We start from the raw sequence: 23,284 nt of genomic DNA, 5'->3' as shown, positions 1-23,284 counted from the left end.
ATACTCTCGCATGAGTTGTACACAAATGCTGAGTACTTTTCTTAAGAACACATTTGGTATGAAATTCAAGTATGTTTCTCAAGTAAGACCCCAGGTTCCTATCACCACCATTGTAAGTAAGCTTCATTAAGCTTCTCTACAATTAACCATTTAGATAAAGATGTTCTGGATGTATATATGATTGAATTTTAGAGTTAAACATCAGTGAAGTTACCCTTTAAGACAAATAGAGAAGTGCAATGCTAATGATGTATCAGTATAATTCTGGATGTATCAGTGTAACATATGGGCTTGTTGCCTGTAAGTGTTTTTGCAGGGTATAAATGAGGGCCATGAAATGGCGAATGCACAAAAAACGCAAATAATTATTTCCATATTTCAGTCTTTATAGATTCCTAAGGTTAAAAAGACTCCATACAGGTGAAATAGTGATTATATATGTACACAAGGCTTTATTCAAGACAGACCACAGCTTTATCAAGATTTTTCGCAAAAAACTTGGCACAAAGTTGCTTACAAAGGTGCTTGCACATGATTTGGTACTCTGTCCATTAAAATGGGGGCACACTGTCACATTCAGGTCAAGAATCTTTTAACACATGTAACTTCTGTTTTTCTCTTTAAAGCACACTGGGAGATGGTAACTTGGCCGTCAGGGCCAAGGCAAGTCTGGGCCTGGACAATATACTGTGTGTAGTCACATGTTCTGTGTGTGTTGAATGCAGTGTAATTAGTAGAAATCTCTGGGCCACAACTGTAAAAGTAATACTTGAAATAAATTCATATCCCACAATAAATGTAAATAACAAGTCCCCAAGACTAACCAGTGACTTATTGCTTTATTTTTCTACCAACTTGCACATTCAAGTACCTTATAATAGGTAGGGGAATAGTTGCCTGTGACTGATGCCTGTAACATGAATATGTTGTATTAATGTTGTTTCTCTTCACTGTTTTACATGAAGTCTGTGATGAAGTAGAATTGGAATGGAAATTTGAAAAAGTGAAAATATTTAGTGCATCTCAAAAAACTTGCCATAGCAATGTTGTATTTCTTATTTTTACTTCTGCATTCCAATTTTTTATTTATGATACCTGATCTCTTAAAACGTGACTATTTTTTATTGTTTATAATTTGATTTTATGTTTTGAACAGGAGGTAAATTGGAAACAAATGTTTGTCCCCTGCACTATTTTCATTACTCATTAATGAGTTTTGTTATAACACTTATTAAAGTGTGTATGAAAATATTTTTCCTTCCGTCTTGGTTTTATTGTTTTGATAATGTGAATCTGTACTTGAGACATGACCTTGAGTCTCAGTAGACCACAATAATGATAATAAATAATAATAATAATAATAATAATAATAATAATAATAATAATAATCTGACACAGGGCAATGTAGAAGAAAACCATAATACATTCATAAGCATAAAATCACAAAGTAAATCACAAACACATGTATAAGAAACTTGGTAATAAGAAAAATCTGCAACAAAATGAATAGTCAAGTTTCAGCATTTTCACAGTCTGGCAACAGTCGAAAGGCTACAAAAAGAAAACTTTGACCAAAACCGCAGTCAGTCATTACAATTATCCAAACACATTCCATTTATTACTCTAAATCTCAGGTCAAGTCTAAGATGTGTTTCAGTCTATGTTGCTAAAATAGTAGCTGGTAAAAATCCCAAACTGTGGTAAGTATTACTGGCAAAGGTAGTAAACTGAAATGTGTGTGTAATCAGTGCAACCACTCAAAGGCACAGATGCTAAACGTTTAAGGACGGTTGGGGTCTTAATGCAAAACAACTGAGAAACTAAATATTTGCTTGTAATGCACCATTAATTGATATAATAATAAAAAGATCCACAACTCATCATGATGTGCTCAATTGTAAAAGGAAAAAAAGGCAAACACTATATGTACAAAGGTATTGGGACACACTTCTTAGTCATTGAATTTAGGTGTTTCATTCAGTACCGTTGACACAGGTGTATAAAATCAAGCAGTCTGCCTTTACAAACATTTGTGAAAGAATGGGTCGCTCTAAAGAGCTCACTCAATTTGAGCTTGGTACTGTAATAGGATGCCACCATTGTAACAAGTCAGTTCATGAAAATTTCTTCCCTCCTAGATATTCCAAAAGCGCAAGTGTTTAGAAACCACAGCAACTCAGCCACAAAGGGGCTAGACGTAAAGTTACAGAGCGGGTCGCCGAGTGCTGAGGCCCATAGTGCATTAAAGTCGCCAACGCTCTGCGGACTCGATAACTGATCCAACAGTTCCAAACCTCCCCTTTCACTAAACATCAGCACAAAAACTGTGCACCCGGAGTTTCCTAGCATGGTCTTCCTTGGGCAAGCAGCTGCATGTAAGCTGTATAGCACCCAGCACAATACCAAGCATCGGAGGGAGTAGTGTAAAAGCAGACCGCCACTGGACTCTGGAGCAGTGGAAACATATTCTGGGTTTGGTGAATGCCAGGAGAACATTACCTGCCTGACTGAATTGTGCCAAATGGTGGAGGAGGGCAAATACCAACTAGAAATTAATGCCTATGGATTTAGAATGGCATGTCATAAAAGCTCCCGTAGGTGTCCCAGTATTTTTGTCCCTATCATGTATTGCTAAAACAGTGCAAGCAAAATAACCAATTTGGATCCAGATGTTAAATAATGTTTTCATTTGCTTTAGTGATCCATACAGCAAAAGCCAATTTGGAAAAGGTCATTTTCCTTAAAAACACATTGGTAACTATAATGCAAATAACATCTCAGAGTTTTGTACTTAGTTGCAGTAAAAAGTGCTTTTCTGTCTAAAATGAGAAGTTGAGAAGTGGGCCAAGAGTGCCACTTTGCTAAACATGTTGAGTTTTATTTTTAGCCTTTTCCCTCTTTGCAGTCGACACTAACAAGTCCCAAGGGTCAGTCTGTGTAAGGCTTGGCGGTGCAGCTCAGTGTGGACATGAAACAGCTTTAAAGGTTCAGTGAAAAATTACATTTACATATCTTCTTTATGTTTTGCACCAGAGCTATTAGACTAATGTATCTAACAAAGCTAGTCCCCTCGCCAAATAGCACTGTGCTTACAGAATGCCTACATCACACAAGTCTATTTGAGATAACACAACACTGTTTGAGGCAAGCGTGTGACGATAGAAATGCGGTTTGCATGAAGCTAATTGGGGGAGTATAAGCATCCATTACTCATTAGCTACATTAGCCTGTTAGCTCCAGTGCAAAAAAGAAGCAAACTTCAGACACCAAACATGTCTTGACTTCAAGGAGTAAATTCGTGTCAATGCGACTTTTCACCCAACCATCACTTTAAGCTTATTCCTTCCACTTACCACTCCTTCTCTGCTCCATTGCCTTCCTGCATCTTCAAGAGGAGCTTTGTTCTCATTGGATTTAGTCCATCTTGTGGTTTTACATCAAATGTGTGACAAGTATCAATAAAACGTTCATTAAAAAACAGTTAAGGTTTGTTTGGTCTTGAGAATACAGCTTGTTGTCAGTGGGTTTGGTTCAGCAATTCTCACAGTGGTCAGTTAATAGCAGGGTGAATCACATGTGTGTCTTTCTCCTCTTTGGCCTCTATTCTGACCCAGCATGTGTGGTCTCGTGGCTTTGAGTCATTCCTTCAGCTTCAGACTGGCTTGCTGTCCCACCTTCGGGTAAAGTTTAATTTTGCCCTCTGTGTCCAATTTATGGATGATTTCACTCTCATAGTCAGCATTGTGAACACCTGTTTTCCTGAAAGCTCCCCCATACTTGTTGTCCTCCCAGTAGTGGTGCCAGTTTCCCAGTGAATCTGCACCATAGCCGAACACAGACACCTGGAGGGAAAACCACAATAACATGAGGATTACTTGGATTGCTCCAACTCAGTCTACTTCACAGTAAAAGAAAACAACGCGTGTGCCTAGTTCTAGATGCACTTTTGAAGGAAAGCCTTTAACTGCATGACGCAGACGCTTAAATTAGGTCAAATAAACAGACCTCTGCAGGCTTCTCACAGTTCCTTGAGAAGTTGTAAAGTCTTAAAATAGATTTTAAAAAATGTAAGGTTACAAAATTAAAGAAAATGTCTTTTTTACTATTAGAGGTATTAAATTTAAGGACTCATGCACAATATAATAGATCAGCTAGGTCAATCAAATTTGATCAGAAACCTACACTAAACACAACAGAAAATGCTCATTTTGAAAAGGTAAGCAAAAAAACAAACACATCAGTCCAGAATGTCACACATTGTGCACACCACATGAACTGGCACTGAAATAATTCTATCTGAATTGTGCAGGAATATTGCCTCTTTTATATCATAACTGATGATGAAAATCTTAAGGACAGTGGAACTAATAAAGTTGGACACAGTAAACAGACATTGTAAGGATCATCCAATTTCAAATAATTTATCAGTTTTTACACTATTCGATTTCAGAAAAATACACATTAAATACATGCAATATTTTAGTGTCAGTGGAAATTGTATTTTTGCTATGCTGAGGTCCTAAAAATTGTTTAAAAACTTTGAATTTTACTTAAAAAAGAAACCTTGCTCTGAAGTCATTATATACCATATTCAATATCTTTACATACTGTTATCTATAAAAACACAAAAAAAGGTTTATAGCTAAAAAAAAAGTCTCTGAATGCTGTATGTACTTTTTTGTCTATTTTTACAGATAAGAGTGTCATACAGTGTAAGAAACCACATAAGTTCAAAATGACCTCAAACTTTTTTTAACATCCAAATTATTATTATTATTATTGTTTATTAATTACACAGAAAACAGTTATTTGTAAATTAAAAGGAGTTAGCACTGTGTTCTGTGGTATTTAAAAGGTTAACAGCGTAATGCAGTTTGCGTCAGTGTGATAATTGAGGCATGCAGTTTGCAATATGCTAATTGCTAGGGTAAACCTCCTTTACTTGTTAGCAAGGTCATATGACTATAATCTACACGGTTTGATATGAAGACTTGAAACTGTAGATCTCTAACCACCTGTGCAGTTTAGACAGATCTATGAAGATTTATCCAAACTAAAAGAAAGTAAGGGGTTTTACCTCATCACAGAGATGCAGAGCAAACACTATGGCTAGCATGCCAGTGGATGGGTACCTTCCATGGTGCTCTGTCCAGCGGTCATGAGTGTACTTAAAAAAACTCGGATTCACCACAATCACCTGCAACCCAAAACACACCACAGGGGAAAAAAAAACAGTATGGGTGTAAAAATGTTACAAATAGTCATCAAATTGTGCTTAAATTTGAGATTTCATTAGTGATGCACAGAAACAAACTTCTTCGTTGAAACTGAAATTGGAGACACACCTGTCCAAAAACCGAATCCCAATTTAATTATTTTTATTTTTATTTGCTTTAAATAGACAAAACCTACTAGGTACTACCGAATGACACTGCTGTGCCAGCAGGGACTTTTCTTTCTGCTTCTGTGTTGCTGTATTCTGTATATCAAGCAGGATGTCGTGTTTTCAACTGGTATCAGACCAGTAGCGGAGAAGCTCTTGAGCACTGTGCCCTCTCCTGATAGTCGTCATGGATAGCGATTATAAAAAAATGCTTTGTCTAATGTCCCTCACAGAAACCGTGAAATAATTCAACATGGGCAATTTTTTTATTCCCATTGTTTTAGGTGGCAGCTTAAACTTTTTGAATGGTGTCTGCACTGACCAGCACAGGAGGGTGAACGAAATAAATAGTTTTTAATCACTGTTTCTCGTTTTCATAATCAAATGATGTGTTAAGTGTTCAATTTTGACACTGTGTTGAAGTCCAATTTAATCTTTTAATTTTTTCCCCTCTTTCTGCCTATAACCAAAAGTGCTATCTTTGACCACTTTCAGTCAAATGTTCATGGCCAATATTTCAGTGCATCTCAAGATTTAATCCTTTCACAGTCAATGTACTCTTGAATAAAAGACGTTTACACTCGTAATGTTCCAAGGAACTGCCTTGAACATTTCCCTATGCATGTAAATTGACCACAGGCTTTGGCTAAATGATTAAGCACCACAGAATACATCACTGATGTACCTCATGGTTCACACTCACCTTGTCTTTATCTGCTTGCACACGTTCTTTCACTCTCACATATGTCCTGAGGTTGAAAAAGAAAATCTTATAACAAAGCACTGTTTATACATCCCAGACGTCTTGACAAAAACTGTTAACAATTACAGCAATAAATTTAACAAACTTGTTAATAACAAACAAATAAGGATGGGCCACTCAAACATGAGTGGATTTCAGGGAACGGCGGCTTCACACTGAGTGGCTGCGGAACATCCGGCAAATTTGGGCTTTGCTAAACCGTGCAGTTAAACAACTATGCAGTCTGAGAGTGAAGACCACACCTTTAATATATTGTTATAGTGTTAATTGTGGAGGGAAGCTGAAGTTTATTAGAGGACTACATTCCGCCTTGCTGGCAGGAATAGAGAATACAGTAGCAGTCAAAAGTGTGGACACCTCTTCTCATTAAGGGTTTCTTAGTCTTACCATTTTCCACACTGTAGGAAGTGATCACCACAGTGATGCCATCAAAACTATAACACATTTTTTTAGTCAACGTAATGCGTTATCTATTTTAGAATCTTAAATTAGCCACGATTTGCTCTGATGCAGCTTTGCACAATAATGGCATTCATTCAACCAGCTTTATGAGGAGCCACCTCATGAGATGCTTTTTCAACAGGCTTGAAAATATGCATGAGCTAAGCACAAAAATATTGAGTATAAACATTTTTAAATGCAAATTTTTTGATTTAGAAATCAATTCCTATGTAGGCATCAACTTCTTAGAAATGAATATAATGTATTTTTGTATTAGCATTTAGATCAAAATGTCTACAATTATGAAAAACATGCATTTAGTCAAGTGAGTCCAAACTTGTGACTAAGAAGGCAGACAGGAAGATGGCTGGGGAGTGGAAAGTGTGTCAGAGGCCACAGAAGGGATAGGTCAGGGAAATTAGCTAGAAGGGTGTAACTGTTTGAGGTTGTTTCTCTCCCAGCCCTCAGTTCTCTAGCTGACTATGATGCAAATGAAATATAGACTTGTTTGTGGGTTTATCTGCTGAATGAGGGACACACGTTTTAATTTCTCCGGTTGAAAGTGCACTCGTCACCCACTGAAGGTCCCTCAGTTTAAAAGGCAGCAAGACAAGATGGACACCAGGGTTCAGATCCACAGCGCTCTCTGGGTACATGAAGTGGTGAGTGGTTTTATTCCCCACATGTTGCTCGAACCCTACAGTCGTGGCTTTATTCATCCTGCAGGAAAATCCAACAGAGATATTTCAGCTGCTGTACGTAATTCTGTTGTTGCTGACATAAAGCGATACATGGTTTAGCACCTTACTCTTAAGTGAATTCTAAGTGACCTATTCTAATCCCTCTGGTTTACTTTTAGTGAAACCAAAAGTAAAAAAAATAAATAAAAAAAAATTCTGCAGCAGGAAAGGAGACATGCACAAAAATGATCAAGTTATTATTTATAAATTGCTTTTCACATTTTTTTGTGTGTGTGTGTGTGTGTGTGTGTGTACACACACACATATATATATATATATATATATATATATATATATATATAAAAACAACGTAATTTGGTGGGTGCAGCATTGCATGCAACATTGGAGCTCGAGCAACGCTCCTCTGGAACTGCCCTCTGAGCATTTGCATAATGATATGTGTTAACTGCTGTAAGTGCTTATTGTTTGCCATACTTTGCATCATGTGTATGCAAATCCAGCAATAAACTGAATATCCATGCCATGAAAAACACCCCCATCATATCAACCCTAATCTGTCACCTGAAATCAAATAAAGCACAGTGATGCCTTCTTATTGCTGAACTGCAGTTATGAGAGACTTTTTAAATTGCTCTGTCTCATCACCATTCTTTCTTCTGCACTTACAGCAGCAAAGAAGACTTCATTAACTGTGTCGTGTCTAATCTAGCAAAACACATGGAGTATGATCAAAGTCTGAAGTTAATCTTTCCCAGCAGGGCACCTTCAAACCAAGTGCATCATTATTTTAAAAGCTGTTAGTGCAGATAAAAAAAAAAGTTTAAAAGCTTGTAAACCTTTAGAATTTTCTATATTCTTCATTAGGTTTTCACATAAGTGAAATACATAAGAGAGGTTCACATAAGAGAACCAAATTAAACAAATGAGACAAAAATATAAGATTTGTTAATTTACTTCTTGAGGAAAATGATTCAATATTTCATATATATATATATATATATATATATATATATATATATATATATATATATATATATACACATACACACACACATACATATCTCATAATCGAATCGAAAGGTGCCTAGAGATTCCCACCCCTTATATATATATATATATAGTGGCAACAGTGTGTGAACCTTTAGGATAAGCAGATAATTTGAATTTAAATTAGAGTCAGGTGTTTTCAATCAGTCGGATGTCAATCAGGCGAATGACCACCCCGTGTTATTTAAAGAACTGATCTATCACAGTCTGATCTTCACAACCCATTTGTGGAACTGTATCATGGCACGAACAAAGGACATTTCTGAGGACCTCAGAAGAAGATGTGTGTTGTTGATCAGGACAGAAAAGGTTACAAAACCATCTCTAAAAGGAGTTTGGACTCCACCAATCCACAGTCAGACTGTGTACAAATGGATGAAATTCAAGACCACTGTTACACTCCCCAGGAATAGTCGACCAACAAAGATCACAAGGCACGTAATAGTCTGCAAGGTCACAAAGAAACTTCTAAGCAATTAAAGACCTATTAAAATGTTCATTAGTCCACCTTCAGGAGAACACTAAACAATGGTGTGCATGGCAGGGTTGCAAGGAGAAAGCCACTGCTCTCCAAAAAGAACATTGTTGCCTGTCAGCAGTTTGCTAAAGATTACATGGACAAGCCAGACGGTTATTGGAACACTGTTTTGTGGGCAGATGAGACCAAAATCTTTTTGGTTTAAATGAGCGTTATGTTTGGAGAAAGGAAAACACTGCATTCAAGCATAAAAACCTTAGCCCATCTGTGAAACACGGTGGTGGTAGTATCATGGTGTGGGCCCGTTTTTCTGCATCTGGGTCAGGACGGCTTACCATCACTGATGGAAGAATGAACTCTGAATTATACCAGCAAATCCTAAAGAAAAATGTCAGGACATCTGTCCATGAGCTGAAACTCAAGAGAACGTGGGTCATGCAGCAAGACAACGACCCTAAGCACACAAGTCGTTCTACCAAAGAATGGTTAAAGAAGAATGTTTTGGAATGGCCTGAGCAAAGTCCTAATCCTATAGAAATTTTGTGGAAGGACCTGAAGCAAGCAGTTCATGTCAGGAAACCCACCAACATAACAGAGCTGAAGCTGTTTTGTACAAAGTAATGGGCTACAATTCCACCAAGCCTATGTGCAGGACTAAAATCAACAGTTAACTGAAATGTTTAGCTGCAGTTATTGGTGAACAAGGGGGTTACACCAGATACTGAAAGCAAAGGTTCACATACTTTTTGCCACTCACAGCTATGTAATATTGGATCATTTTCCTCAATAAATAAATGACCAAGTCTAATATTTTTGCCTCATTTGTTTAATTGAGTTCTCTTTGTCTACTATTAGGGCCAAATTTAGGCAGATATTTTATGCAGATAAATTCTAAAAGGTTCACAGACTTTCAAGCAATACTGTATACACATATACATACACTATTAGAGATGTAATAGTACATGGTATACAGTCAAACCGTTCAGTATGCCCCCTACGGTTCAATACGCACAGGTGAAAAACACTACTACAATATTGCTGTTATTTTCCTATCATTTCCAAAATTGCTTATTGCACTGCAGATTTCATGCATGTTGTACATTCAGATCCACAGAACATCTCTGGAGCCTATCAGTGCTCTGTATGCAAACCCGAGCGGGAGAAGAGAGGGGGAACTGCAAACAAATAATCCCTCAACTCCAACGTGACCATGGCGAGAGAGAAGTTAAGGCACCCACACACTGGACAGTGTCCAAAAACTTGCCGACACTCATATCAACGTGCAGCAGTGCTCGCGACTCCAGCAGCCGGTCTTTTAGGTAAACAGCTAATGGTAAGTTACATCAACAAACGTTACCATCCTAGCCTTTTTCAGCTTCTATCTTTCAGCTCGAAAACAGCCCATTTGTGAAGAGGCAGTAAACGGATGCCAAGCATGATATGCAATACTGAATGCATTATTTCATTCAATTTATGCGAGAAGAGTGTAGAAAATGAACTTGAATCTCTTCTCCCTGCTGGCATTCCATATCAGTGCTCTGCTACATGTTTTATAAGGTTATGTAAGGGATGAACAGCTAGTTACCCTATCAATTAGATAAGTCACTGTTGCCGTCACTGACTAACTTTACTAATAAGACTGAAAACAAAATACTGCTGCTTCTTCTGTTTTTGTCATAATGTCAGTATGTATGATGGAGCATGAGGTTAATTAAAACAGTCTGAATGGTTGAACTGCGAACCAGCAGAGTGGAACATACCGAAAGACAATGGAATGGGAGTCTATCGCAGCTCCATACTTGAACTGCAGTAGATTTCCTGAGTTTCCAACCACAGCACATGTCCGACAGCGACTTGGCTGATGCAGTTCTTCCACAGGCGGAGGAGAAATCACAGTGAACATTTTCTTCATCACTTCCTCGATCGTCCCATCAACTGACCGCTGCAGAGCCTGCATTCACATTAACAAGCAACATTAGAACTTCAGACGATCCAATAAAGCATCCTTCGTTCCTCCAGGAACCCTCATTCATGTTCCTCGAAATAAGCACCCTGAGAAGCCTCTAATTTTAAAGCACTGAAATAAAACTCGTCTTTCATTTGACTGTACCTCAATTATGACCTGCCAGACTAACAGCCTTATCTTATTACAGCATTTTGGCTTCCTCGATAAAAGCTCAACAATGTAGCTTGATGCAAGGTTGCCTGTGCGTGTATGTCATTGTGGACAGGAAACTACAGCATATGTGCCAGTGAAAAGCTTATCTGTGTTTGGCTGCAGTTCCACTGTCTGAAGCTAGAAAGCCTTTAATTATGTTAAATTAAACCTTACTGAAATGCACGCATGGGCTGGAGAGCAGCTTATTCAGACTGGATCCACCTCTCTGTTCACTATGGTAAATGGGTTTTTGTTTACGTAATCACAATAAAAGATGGTAGCTTGAGGGTTCATCTCAGTGGATTGTAATGATATTTGTTAAACAAGTGATGGTAATAACAGAGATTTGGACGATTCCGCACTCTTTTCCAGATATGTCTCTGGGCCAGTGTGGTTAATGATATCTGCAGCTTTCAAATGATGCTTGCAGGATGCATTAGAAACCCAGAGAGACGCAGTGTTGGGACTGTGCTCAATCAAAGCTTTTTTTTTTTTTCCATGCTGCATCTGCTTTGCTCTTCTGTATCCTGTGCATGACTGATGCAAGTACGTTCAATAAAATACAATGGTCCTTAAATTTATAGTGCAACTCAATTGCTATATGCAAATTTCCACTTGCAGAAATATCTGTAGTTTTAACTACACTTCATTTGTAAAACTAACAAACTACTTTTTGTGAGAGACCACACTTTATTTAATTTCCAGTCAAATTGGCCATTAGGTACAAGTTAATCATTTTTCAGGTGACTGAATCAACTTGCATAAAGAAAGGGAAAGTCAAAGGAAAATAAGTGAAAAAACTGGAGTTTCCAAAACTGGATTTCAAAAAAAATGATTAAAAGATGCACAGAATGAAACTCCTAACAATCGTACAAGACCTGCTACACCACTAAAACTGTCCCCATCAAATAAACAGTACTCTTAAAGCTTTCCTCTTTGAGAGACAGAAGAAAATAAGCTCCACTCATTTTAGATCTGAAACATCCACATTTTCCATCCATTCTTCCACTAAAAGTAAGTCTCATGAAAGGATGAAAAACTGTAATAATTGCAAAGGGTGGAATTACTAAATACAGAAAAAATTATGCTTATTTGTTCAGGCCTCTGTGTTATTTTTTGCTAAATACATGTCCTATTTTTTCCTGATGCTGAAAAAGAATAACTTGTACTTAACAGTCATTTTGACTGGAAATTAAATAAAAGAAGTCTCGTCTCTGGTCTCTGTATTGCACAATACTGTACATAAATAAAGAAATGACTAAATGTAATTAGTTGACTAACAGAATCTAATCGAATCATTTAATGTCAGTTAGAAAAATAGTCAAGATAAAATAGTCCCGAAACCTGGGTACACCACGATGCTGAATGATGAACGATGCTGTAAGTCTCAAACTGTGTATTAATATCTTAAGCAAGGACGCACTTTACATCTACTTTACAATAACACTAATTCATAATTTGAATAACCCAATTAGCAAGACTAGCAGAGCATAACAAAACACAACAAAACCTAAGCTATCAATATTCACGATGTAACTTCATTTGTTTTAATATGACCCTAATATAAAGTATGTTTCTTTAATATTTTATTAATATTCATTAAGGAGTACATTTTGTTATGACCTACAGGGCTAGTTAGAATATGTGCTTGCAGTTAAAATTGGTGAGTTAACACCAGTTACAGAGTTAGAGATTTTAACATTGCTGCAATATATGGGACAAGAGCATTTTTCACTTGATAGAAGACTTCAAGTTCCAAATGGGGCACTAACCTTTTTCTGAACTAAGCCAATGCAAAAGAAGCAATGACAAAACACGCAAGTGCTCCTAAAAGCAATCTGTTGTACTGCCAGTGACTTAACACCTTATTTCCATGGCTGTTCAGAATTAGGTTCCAGTGTTTAATTTTTACTTTTCTTTTTCTTCATTACTTTTCTTGTGTGTTAAAATTCTACATAAAATAAATGACAAATAGGTAAATCCAGCAGCAAACCAGAAGTATTAGAGCTAGGCCTTCAGTTAGGGCCATATTCACAGGCAGGGCTACAACTCATATTTGCAGTCAGTGACATATCCAAGACACCCCCCCCCCTCACCAAATCACTCCTACATACTGCAATCCAAAACATGACTGGTTGATTTCTCTGTCACTTCCTAATTATGTTGGCAGTTAATCTAACCTGCAAAGCTTTCTGTCAATCTCTTTAAGGCCACTCAATGAGAAAGAGCTCACTTGGCTGTTTCCAGATAACATGGGGGAAAAACTAAGTTGTTAACCCTTTTGTTTACAACCAAAAGTTAACAGCGAAATAAGAGTATTACTGCATAACTTTCAGAGTTTAGATACAACAAGCATTGTACTATTAAATAAAAATGAACTGAACATTTCAGATATTTATTAAGACTTTATATAAGACTTTTTTTTTTCCTGGAAATGATTAGGCCTAGAGACCTAAAATCTGCATACAGAATTCGCCTCTACATCACTTACCAGCCACCACTTCAATGCAAGCGGATCTATTTCATTTCCCTCGGTAGTGAGGTAGGGATGCTGCTTGTGGTCATAGCGTTGGTCAAACCACTCAGAGATGCCCAGATCTGCAACACATGTAGGGCAGCTGCAGGAGCGCCGCTGGATGGACTGGGTGACAGACTGGGTGTGTGTGTGGTTCTTTAGTACGAACTGTGCCGCAGTGTGTGTAACCTCCTCCGTCACGGACAAGAGACTGTTTTTCTGTATAGTGTGTGTGGCCAACATAAAAAACAGGATGCCACAAAACAAGGCACCAATGCACAGTTTCTTCTTCAGCAGCATGACTAAGGCAGGTTTCTGGTATCCTTTTTCTTTTTGCAATGCTCACTCGGCAAAAAAGTTATATTCCTCAGTGCTAGGAGACCACATGTGGCTTTATGACATGATGGATCCAGTAGCTGGTTTGAATCATTTAGGTCCCTTCTGTGCCAGCCAGACGGGTAGAAAATAAGCTGACAACTTTCTTTAAAATCTAAAAACAAAGTGTTTTTTGAGGCATAAAATAAAAGGAATACTCCTATAAAATAGTCTTTTTACGTCTTGACTGTCTCCGGCTCCTTTTTGGGGCCACAGTAGAACAAATCTGCGACGAGGGCTCTCCGTTGGTCCAGCAGCAGGCAGACTTCTGGTATGCCGTCAAGGAAATGAGTGCAGGGTGGGGAAAAACATATAGTTTCACTTCTTATTTTGCCAGTTGGAGGCTTCTATTATCGAGCTCCATCTCTCATCAGCATAACCGTTTCCCCCTTTGCTTCACAGCCTCCTCGTTCCTAAAACACACAGAACACAGTTACAGTGGATGAACCTTGATCCATCTTTATCAGTGTTGCCACATCTAGGTAGCTGCAAATTTGAATGACGAAGCACAGAAGACAGAGGGGAAAAACAAACCTTTGGCAAGAAGCTCACCCACCAGCCCTTCTGCAGTGAAAGGTTTCAGTTCGAAACCTCAGCTCCACCTGACGTTTGTCAACACAAAAAGCAGCGACCCACAAATCTTGCAGTAAAAGTCTTTCGTTTAGGGGTAAAATAAAAAACGCTGACTTTAACAGCTGCTTAAAAGGCTATTCCTGCAAGTCATAGTGCAGCTACTCAGTCTCAAATCTGTTCTCATAGTAGCGCGATGGTGTACAAGGCAGGCAGAGAAAGACGGACACAACTGTTGCCGCTTGCTGAGGTTGCAGGAATCTAGCCTAGCCTCCCCCTGCCCCGGCTGCATCAAACAACTTGAATAAATAAAATGCCTGGGCTGCTTTCGTTCTGACCTGCAGGAAGCATGAGGCAAACGCTGCCCTGAATTGATGCGTGTCAAATACAGCTACTTCCAGAGTGCCCAAGCTGAGCTTGAATCAATAAGCAGTCCCTCAGGGCTACACTCTGGCTTACTTGCAATAGCACTGCCCTGCCCTCCTTAGCAGGCATCCCGGGACAAGTCACTTCAGTTTAGGGAGCAGCAGTGCTGACTAGAGCTGGATGATAATGCCACAACACAATCGCTGTATTAGAGTACATAATTCCAATATATATAAAATGTGTATTAAAGATGCATTGGTAAATCAGTGGATCAATAATGTGACGTTACATATTGGCCAGCAGTATTTCGGAAAAATATATATTTTTAATGGATTACATGAATACTTTCATTCATCAGAAACTGAGACTGGTTAAGATGCAAGCACTGTGACTAATATCAAACCAACAATTAACAAACAATATACCATCGAGCCCTGTGCTGACTAGCCATACGGAACTAATGTAGGCTCATGCTCTAATGATTTTGCTATTCACAAAGTTCTGCAGTTCTATGTACTTTACATATCAAAATGATGAATTTCAGTGCAACAAAAAATCAAAGCAAATTTCTACAATGAACCTCCTTTGTTTACTGTTATGTATATTTATTCAAACTTACAACTGGAGTGAGGGCAGCAGATGATGTAAGAATAACAGGAAAGGGTCTCCGTTTTGGTGAAGACACTGGCCCTTATTCAAAGCTGCACATGTGACCACTCTGAATGATGTACAAATTACTTTGTGTCCAATTCAGGGAACTTTCATACAACAACAAAACAAGTGGCGGATGTGCCAGCTTCAGTGTGTGGAAACAAGCACCCAAGCATGACCAGTAAAGATACTTATACTCAAAAATACAGATACTTTAATAGAACTTTGTAGTGCACTTAAGAAGGGAAAATCTGTTATTTCTACAATGAAACCAGTGTAAATGTTAGCACAGTGCAGCACTGCATGTGTCTGAAAAGCAGAGGGAGAAGCAGACAGTGGAAAAATAATAAATAAAAAAATAAAAAAATCCCCACTTTTCCACCACCAAAAACCATTCCATTTTGTAGCAAATAATTACTGTAATTAATGCTTAAAAGAAAAATACCTGATCCTGATATTTTTACATGAAGATTGCTTCTAAAAAAAGTCAAGATCAGATGTATTGATACTTCTGTATTGATCTGCTTTTTCCTTTTAGCAGGGAGTGGGGGAAGAGGGATTTTTGTGGGATCAGCTGATGTTCAGCTGATTGGTGGGGAGAAACGCTGGCTGCCAGACGGCTCTCTGCCTACAGACCAAACACACTGCGTCTCTGGCCAGCAACGGCAAAACACACCCAGTCAGCAAAGCGGCAGTCTGGCATTTCCCATCACTATTCAGAAAAAAGCAAGAACCTTAAATAACAGGGCTGAAGTATATGGAGGGAGACAAGCTACAAAGCCAAACACTTCATATAGCTTAGGCTGGGATCTTAGCCCTGGGCAGACTAACACAAAATGTTTATTTAAAAAAAAACAAAAAACAAAACAAATAATATGTTCATGTCTCTAACTAAAAGCTGGAGGTTCCAGATGACTAAGATGGAGAGAAGGATTTGCATCAGTGGTTTAAGGTTTAAATATGAATCAAAGTAACTCAAAGTTATGTCAAGTGACTCAGAATTTAAAGTGAAAATGTTTATGAAACTGATGACAGTTTGAAGGTTGTACTTATGTTGAATAATCTTTGCATAAACTAAAAACTTGCCACTCGCATGTATTTGACCGAGATGCACAATTAAATTACAAAATGGTTCCAGATTTCATTTCACTACGTTGAAGTAATAGTTGTGCACAAAAAAAAATCTTAACACAGTTTAGTCTTCACTTAAAATGAAGTCTATCCACCAAGACATGTCTGGTGTCTGAAGTTTGCTTCTTTAGTTTAGCACCGGTGCTCAAACTAAAATATCACGACAATATTTAAAGATATTTTCACAATACACAATACGTATTACAACATTTTGCCGCAGACAAAAGGCGACATTAGTGCCACAATAAAGCCTGTCACAATTCTCACATAATTGCATAGTCACTCTAGTTTGAGATGATCACATTTAGTTAAACTGACTGCAGTCTTTAGATTTCAAAATCATATTTTTGGGGCTCCCGAGTAGTGGAACCGTCTAAGCGTTGGTCCTTTCATTAGCAGATTGCGAGTTGATCCCTGGTGGTGCTACAGCTATCCGTGGCCGGGAGTTCAAGAGAGCATAATTTGTCTCGCTTTCTCTGGGTGGGTAGAATGTAATTATTTTTTTTATTGTGACATCCCTAGTCACAATTAAAAACCGCCATCAAAAACTGAGTGCAATGCCTTTTACTCAACATTTCACATATTGTGCTGAACTAAAGGCACTTAAACAAAACTCATTATGTTCTCTTTTTGAAGATACGCACACTGGTCATACTTCTTGAAGTTCTCAGAGATATGTTCTGTCTATCATGATAACAAAAGTTATCACAATAGCAATAAATTATTGCAGTATTGCCACTTCTAACTAAGCAGGCTCAAAAAGACATGCAGTCTTAACAGCTAAATGCTTGTACTGTGTATATTTGTTTTTTGACAAAGTACCACTTTAAATAATAGCACTTAATTTACTGAACACTCACCACACCAAGGATCCACCCCCTTTGCTCCACTGGGAAACTCTGCTCACAAACAAGGACTAAAAACTGAAAAAAGCTTTCAGGTCAACAGTAAAAAAGGTGGTCTTGTGCAAAAGTGGAGGAACTGCATCCATACTGTGTATCTGCACATTTAGCTTACATTCTGTATACAATACATAAATACCCCCTGTGGCATTTACTCTTTGTATTTACTTGTATCATCTGTTTAATATCTGTATTTTGCATTGTCCAGTAATGTATGCACCGATTTTAAGTCATATACCTTGTGCAAACAATTGTACTTGGCCAATAAAGTGATTCTAATGTGATCTGAACAATACTGTTACCTGCTTTAGTGTTAGCCCACATTTGCTTAACTTTACAAGAAATGAAAACGAGGCCATTTTAGCCTTTTCCAATAACAGAACAAGCCTGTGGTTCCCCAAACCCATCAAAACCTCTAAGAGTATGCTTGATCAAGTTCTAAAGTAGTTAGCACAGCCATTCTTTAGCTTTTAGGCGTCATCCAGGACACCCGCATCTGAGCAGCTTCATTAGCATACCAATATGACAAAAGCCAGTGAAAAGGGGAGCCTTTAACTTTCCTATTGCTAAAACCACAGGCTCTCCAGCACTAGGCAAACTATTCAGATTTGATTGCACATTGAGGCATGCCCTTTACTCAGCAACAGCAATCTTTTCACAGCACTTTCTCATCAAACAGTTGGAAAAATGCTGATTCCTTCACCCAGGTTACAAAACTCAACACAAACCTGAAAGAAACCCCAGGTATAAACATTTTGGATTTGTTTTTGGATTTGGGAGTTTGCGCTTTACCTCTAAACAATAAGTAATAAATAGTTCTGCCTTCTCTAAATCATTTGTCAAGTAACACTATAGTAGGTTCATTTTGGTGTTGTCTGTGATGCAACTTGCTCAACACATCAGCTGATTATTTTCTTAGTTTATCTCTATGTAAATAGCCTTTTTTTATTTGAATTTGTTTCAGGCTTATCATAGGCCTGTCTCATGAAGCAACCAGCTAACTTAGAGTTTAGTTTGACCTGGGTTACATCACCATGTCAAATTATGCTGCTCACCTAACCTGAGATTTCAGATCATGAACAGCTTTTGGACCAATTTTGGATTTTTTTTTGTTAATCATGTAAAAATATCACTTTTTAGCAGTAGTAATAAATCATATCAAGAATATAAAGCACTTACTGCTCCAACAAGCCTGGTTTTGCCAGACTGCCAGGCCACACTCTTTCTCCTCTGCAACTTTTGGTCAATAATGCCAGGGGTGAAGCAGCCATTTTAAACGTGAGGGATACACAGTTGTCAGTGCATGAGCCCCCTAAATCCCCACACTTTTAGGTTTAATATTACTAATATAAAGCCTATAACAGTATGTGCATTTTTACATACACAAACAAACCTCACACGGAAGTTAACCATGGTCTAAAATTAGCCTTTCAAAGTTTAGCTAGACATACGATCAGTCCATGAAACTGTGTTTATGCTCCAAAATAAGAAGCTGACACATCACTGACCAGTGGTGGGGTACTCAAAATATTCCATTGCAAATTGCTACTTCTCCTAAACTGTGATAGGATCACTTTACTTATTAGTTCCAGGGAAAAGTAATCTAACAATTAAACAGCCAAAATCACATCATTTAAAAGGCATCTCACTATTCACATAAGCTTAATCCAGTGCAAGAAAGCGAAAAACAAACAATGTTAGCTGGTCGCCAGGTGGGAAAAAGAGCTACTTAGTTAATACTGCATTTAAACAGTCACCTATCATTTGTTAAAAGTTCACTTAAATAGCAAATAATGGGGCAACTCTGCCCATTTACTTCTGCATCGCTTAGTTTAATTAACTCTTCCTGTGCCATTTTAGATAAAAAGTAAAAAAAAAAAATGATATTCAAATATTCTATGTTTACAAATTTCAACATTAGAACAACAAATGTCCATCCCTAGTGATAAAACTGTTACTCTGCACTTACAGTTGGTTACGCTATGCGTTTGTTTTTTCTTACATTTCTCGCAGCTCGCTCTCTCGGCTAATGCCAATTAATATGCTCAATTGACCAAAAAAAGAGCCGACAAGGAGCCACTAAAGATCTCTCAGCTCGCAATTAACTTTGTCAGCTTGAAGCAATGGCAACCCACAGCATATTTCAAGCAAGGACACACACCCACATGAAATGAAACAACCTTAGCTTACCTAACAGTATATAGCATGAGGAGCTGGTGTGGTGCCTAATTTCACATCCCTGTCCTGATCTTACTTTCCCTGATGTCCAGTCGCGGTATGCGCAGTGTTATTGGATGAATCATACATTTCACAGCTGTCAAACAACAATGCTGGGAGGAACCTCAAAAGGCATAGGTAGATGTGTATGTACATGCCTTTTTGCAAACTTGAATTTATTCATAAACAAATGTAACAAAGCTAGCACACAACTGAATTAAAACAGTAACACGTTTTACAGTTTACCGTACTGGCTGGCATGGTAATAAAAACATAATAACTTGCTAACATTGGCCTCCTTCGGAGGTGAAATCAGGACAGGGTTGTGAGATTAGGCTTCACACCGGTGCCCAAGTCTTCTTCTTCTCCTGAATGAATGGCATTTGGCTGGCTAACTTAGGGTGCAGTACCGTTTCAACAAAGTTGTCAGTCAGTCAGTGAGTAAAACTGCCTTTTCTAGGCCAGCCCAATAAGAACCAAATTGTTCTGTTTGATTCCTCTTCGCATTTCACACAATTGGCTGTTCCTCATATGCATCACGCTTCCATGTGCATGTGGGGGAGGACTGGTCATAGCTTGAGTATCTAAACCTGGATTAATAGAGAAAGCTGCTAACCTCCGTAATCCTTGGGTTGATTAATATGCACAGTGCCTAATCAAATAAGTAAGCAAGTAAGTGGATGGATGGATGGATGGATGGATAGATGGATAGATAGATAGATAGATAGATAGATTAAAGCTCTAGGCAAAATGTGGATCAGGTCAGTTAGATGGAAAGCACAAACACAATGTGCTCAGGTCTCCTTCTAGGAACCACTGCAATGCTGTCTTGTCATCACGCATCACAGCAGAATAATAAAACTACACTCTGGGATTTTAACCTATGATTTAGTGCTTATGGAGGCGAAGCACTGCAATGATGCCACAGCGTCCAGAATTCTTTAAAGATTATTGACTTTTCTTTTCACATTATCATGCTTTCTCAGACTGTAAACTGTTTTTGTCATTAGAAACAGGCGCATTTATGCACCAAGATTCAATCAAGAACTTTTAAAAAGCTGAAAAAAGTGTCCATTCACTTACTTGATAAAGCTGACTCAAATCAAAACACCTGTAAAACAATAACCTCAATAAGTGTATTTGGGCACTAAGTAAAAAAATATCACATTAGTAAACCAAATAGCAAAGAGTAAGCACATTTTATAAATCAGTGGGACTAACCTCAAGTGCTGTTTTTCCTAGTGGCTAATCTTTTTAAAAAAAAGTCTGTAAAGTTCTGTCCCACAGAACAAAACCAATATGCCCAGTCACACACTCATTTTAGTTTTGTTGAAGTGTAAACACACTTTACACATAATTAATCTACACTATACAACTCTCCTGACAAACAAAACAGCCACCTAAAACCTCCTTTTAAAGATTTGCTTTGGATTACAGCCAGTCAAATACTTTTGGAAAGGTTAAAGGTTTGTCTTGGGGTGTGTTAAACAGTATCACCATGTCAGCACTAAAGTAAAGTACGAATTTAAAGTGGAGAAGACTGTTATCTGGCGGGCGGCTCTGGGGGGCAGAGGGGGGAGTAGCGGGCTGTGTGATGGCTCATGTTTCCTGGCTCAAACTCAGTCGCAGCACAAACCTCAATAAAAGCAAGAAAGCACGTCATGCTGTGCCCCCTCACCAAACCCCCTCTCACTATATCTGACCGAACATGAGCCCACAGTATGCCCAACACCTCCCTACCCTGAGCTTAGACATCTTGGGGAATTTAAAACAGCTGGCCCTCTGTGCTCTTCTATCCTCATAACAATGTCTCCCACACAAGTTCACTGGACATGCATGGGAATCTCCCAGAACTAAAGCATTTCAAGTGAAAGTTCAGCCAAAAATAACTAGATGTACACAATTTCACCCTTAATTCTAAGTGGACAAAAGTACAGCATATACTCAGATAGCTTAAAACAGTAGCATCCATCTTGATGCCTGGATTTATAATGGTATTTGATACATAATAGTTTATACAACGTCACAAACCACATAAGCAAGTCTGTTTGAGATGTTTTAAAAGCTCTTAACTTCAGAGACCAAACTTGTCTTGGCTAACTAACTACATATAAGATATACTGAAATAAATATGATTTTTCACCAAACTACTCCTTTAAAGCAGGGCTTGGGAAAGGACTCTCAAAGACTAATACCTGGTGCCAGGGTTGCGAAATGTCCTGTCAGGAAATTAGTTCATGCTCTAATCCCACATCTCCTAATTTGCCCATTTTCCAAAGTACTGTACACTTTTTTCCCCTCTACCTTGTTTTCTTGCCTGCTTTGTTGCTCCAGCTAGGCACTGACAACAGTGGAAATGAAGATGCATATAGTATGTTTCTTATTACAGGATGTTCCGCTTCGACCCCACCCCCAGGCAAACCATGTTTAGAGGGGTGGGGGCTGTAATGTCACGCATTTAATATAGCTTTTCACCCTCCAAACTACACTAAAAGCAAAGAGCAAAGCCAGAACACACACAGTCCAGCTGTACAGTTTCACACGAATCACCAACATTCAGGCTAACATTACACTCAACACTGTCCAACCAACGTTACATCGATACACGACTTTATCAGCACACAGAAAAGTTACTTCATAACGTTATTCGGACTTTCTTTAAGGTTTTTACTCGACCAATCTACACCCACATGCGCCTCTCTAGCCTGCTCTGTGCTTTAATCCAGCACACTGTTAATGCTGTTCGGCGTGAATAAGCAAATGTCCGTTAACTTTACTCAGAACCGTGTGCTGAATAATATAATGGACTTTTCAGGCAGAAATTCGATCTAATTTCCATCTCGCGGGTATAATTTACTGATTAGTAGCGTTTCGCTTATGTCTCAGAATGGGCACGAACATGTTTTGTTACAGCCTGAAGGCTATGAAGACAAAAAGTTTAGCAAAGAGAGATATTCAACAAGGCTCTAGCTCATGCTCACTGTGCTTGTTTCTGTAGCATCGTCGACCAAAACCCGTTTTGTCCAACGTTTCTGGCCATTTTGAGTGATGTGTTGCTAGTTTAAGTTCAAGAAAAGAGGTTAATGGTAGTTTTGGGGTTAGTTTAATTTAGTCTAAGTTTAGTTACTCACCGCTTTGGCTCTCCGCTGTGCTGCTGCTGCTCTCTGACTGCAGACTAAAGAAACGATGTGGAGACTTATATGCCGCCTGCGCGTGCGTGTTCTCGCGTGCGTGCTTGTGTGCGTGCGTGCGCGTGCATATGAGAGTGTGAGGCCAATCTTAGGAGTCACACCGGCTGACTTACGAACTTAATGCAAACCGTGCCTGTGTGTGTGTGTGTGTGTGTGTGTGTGTGTGTGTGTGTGTGTGTGTGTGTGTGTGTGTGTGTGTGTGTGTGTGTGTGTGTTGGAGGGGCGGGGAGGGTAAGGATAGGTGGATCAATACTGAGGTATCAACACTTCTGATCCTGACATTTCCTTTTTTTTAATTCAGTTCTGACTCTATTTCTGGATTATGGACTATAAAAAACATGTTTTCAAATAATTGTATCCTAATTTGTTTCTGAGAAAAAAAGGAAAAAGAAGAA

The 23,284-nt window shown here is 38.4% G+C and overlaps 1 protein-coding gene across 2 annotated transcripts; it reads right to left on the bottom strand.

Annotated features, from left to right (window-relative positions):
* Positions 1 to 426: 426 nt before the first annotated feature.
* On the bottom strand, positions 427 to 22,952 carry st3gal8 (ST3 beta-galactoside alpha-2,3-sialyltransferase 8). Of its 2 annotated transcripts, XM_036559295.1 has the most exons (8): positions 22,830 to 22,875; positions 20,782 to 20,809; positions 13,463 to 14,274; positions 10,574 to 10,764; positions 7,128 to 7,307; positions 6,087 to 6,132; positions 5,078 to 5,197; positions 427 to 3,842 (listed from the first exon to the last, which is right to left on the bottom strand). In XM_036559295.1, exons 3-8 carry the CDS (start codon positions 13,784 to 13,786, stop codon positions 3,639 to 3,641), a joined length of 1,065 nt encoding a protein of 354 aa, XP_036415188.1. In that variant the 5' UTR covers positions 13,787 to 14,274; positions 20,782 to 20,809; positions 22,830 to 22,875; the 3' UTR covers positions 427 to 3,638. The 2 variants fall into 2 exon arrangements, with proteins under 2 accessions (XP_036415188.1, XP_036415187.1); XM_036559294.1 differs by lacking the exon at positions 20,782 to 20,809 and having other exon boundaries at positions 22,830 to 22,952.
* Positions 22,953 to 23,284: the final 332 nt, after the last annotated feature.

Source organism: Colossoma macropomum, unplaced genomic scaffold, assembly GCF_904425465.1.
Source record: "Colossoma macropomum unplaced genomic scaffold, Colossoma_macropomum, whole genome shotgun sequence".
In the NCBI taxonomy this organism is placed as follows: Eukaryota; Metazoa; Chordata; class Actinopteri; order Characiformes; family Serrasalmidae; genus Colossoma; species Colossoma macropomum.
The sequence above is the reverse complement of the archived record's forward strand: the minus strand, read 5'-3'. Positions and strand labels throughout refer to the sequence as shown.

Excerpts from the sequence above, each read along its gene's own strand:
- st3gal8 (XM_036559294.1), bottom strand. The coding sequence starts at position 13,786 with ATGCTGCTGAAGAAGAAACTGTGCATTGGTGCCTTGTTTTGTGGCATC. Across the intron at positions 7,308-10,573 it reads TCCCATTCCATTGTCTTTCG|GATGAATAAAGCCACGACTG; the intron begins GTATGTTCCACT and ends ATTTTCCTGCAG. Across the intron at positions 5,198-6,086 it reads TGCAAGCAGATAAAGACAAG|GTGATTGTGGTGAATCCGAG; the intron begins GTGAGTGTGAAC and ends TTTGGGTTGCAG.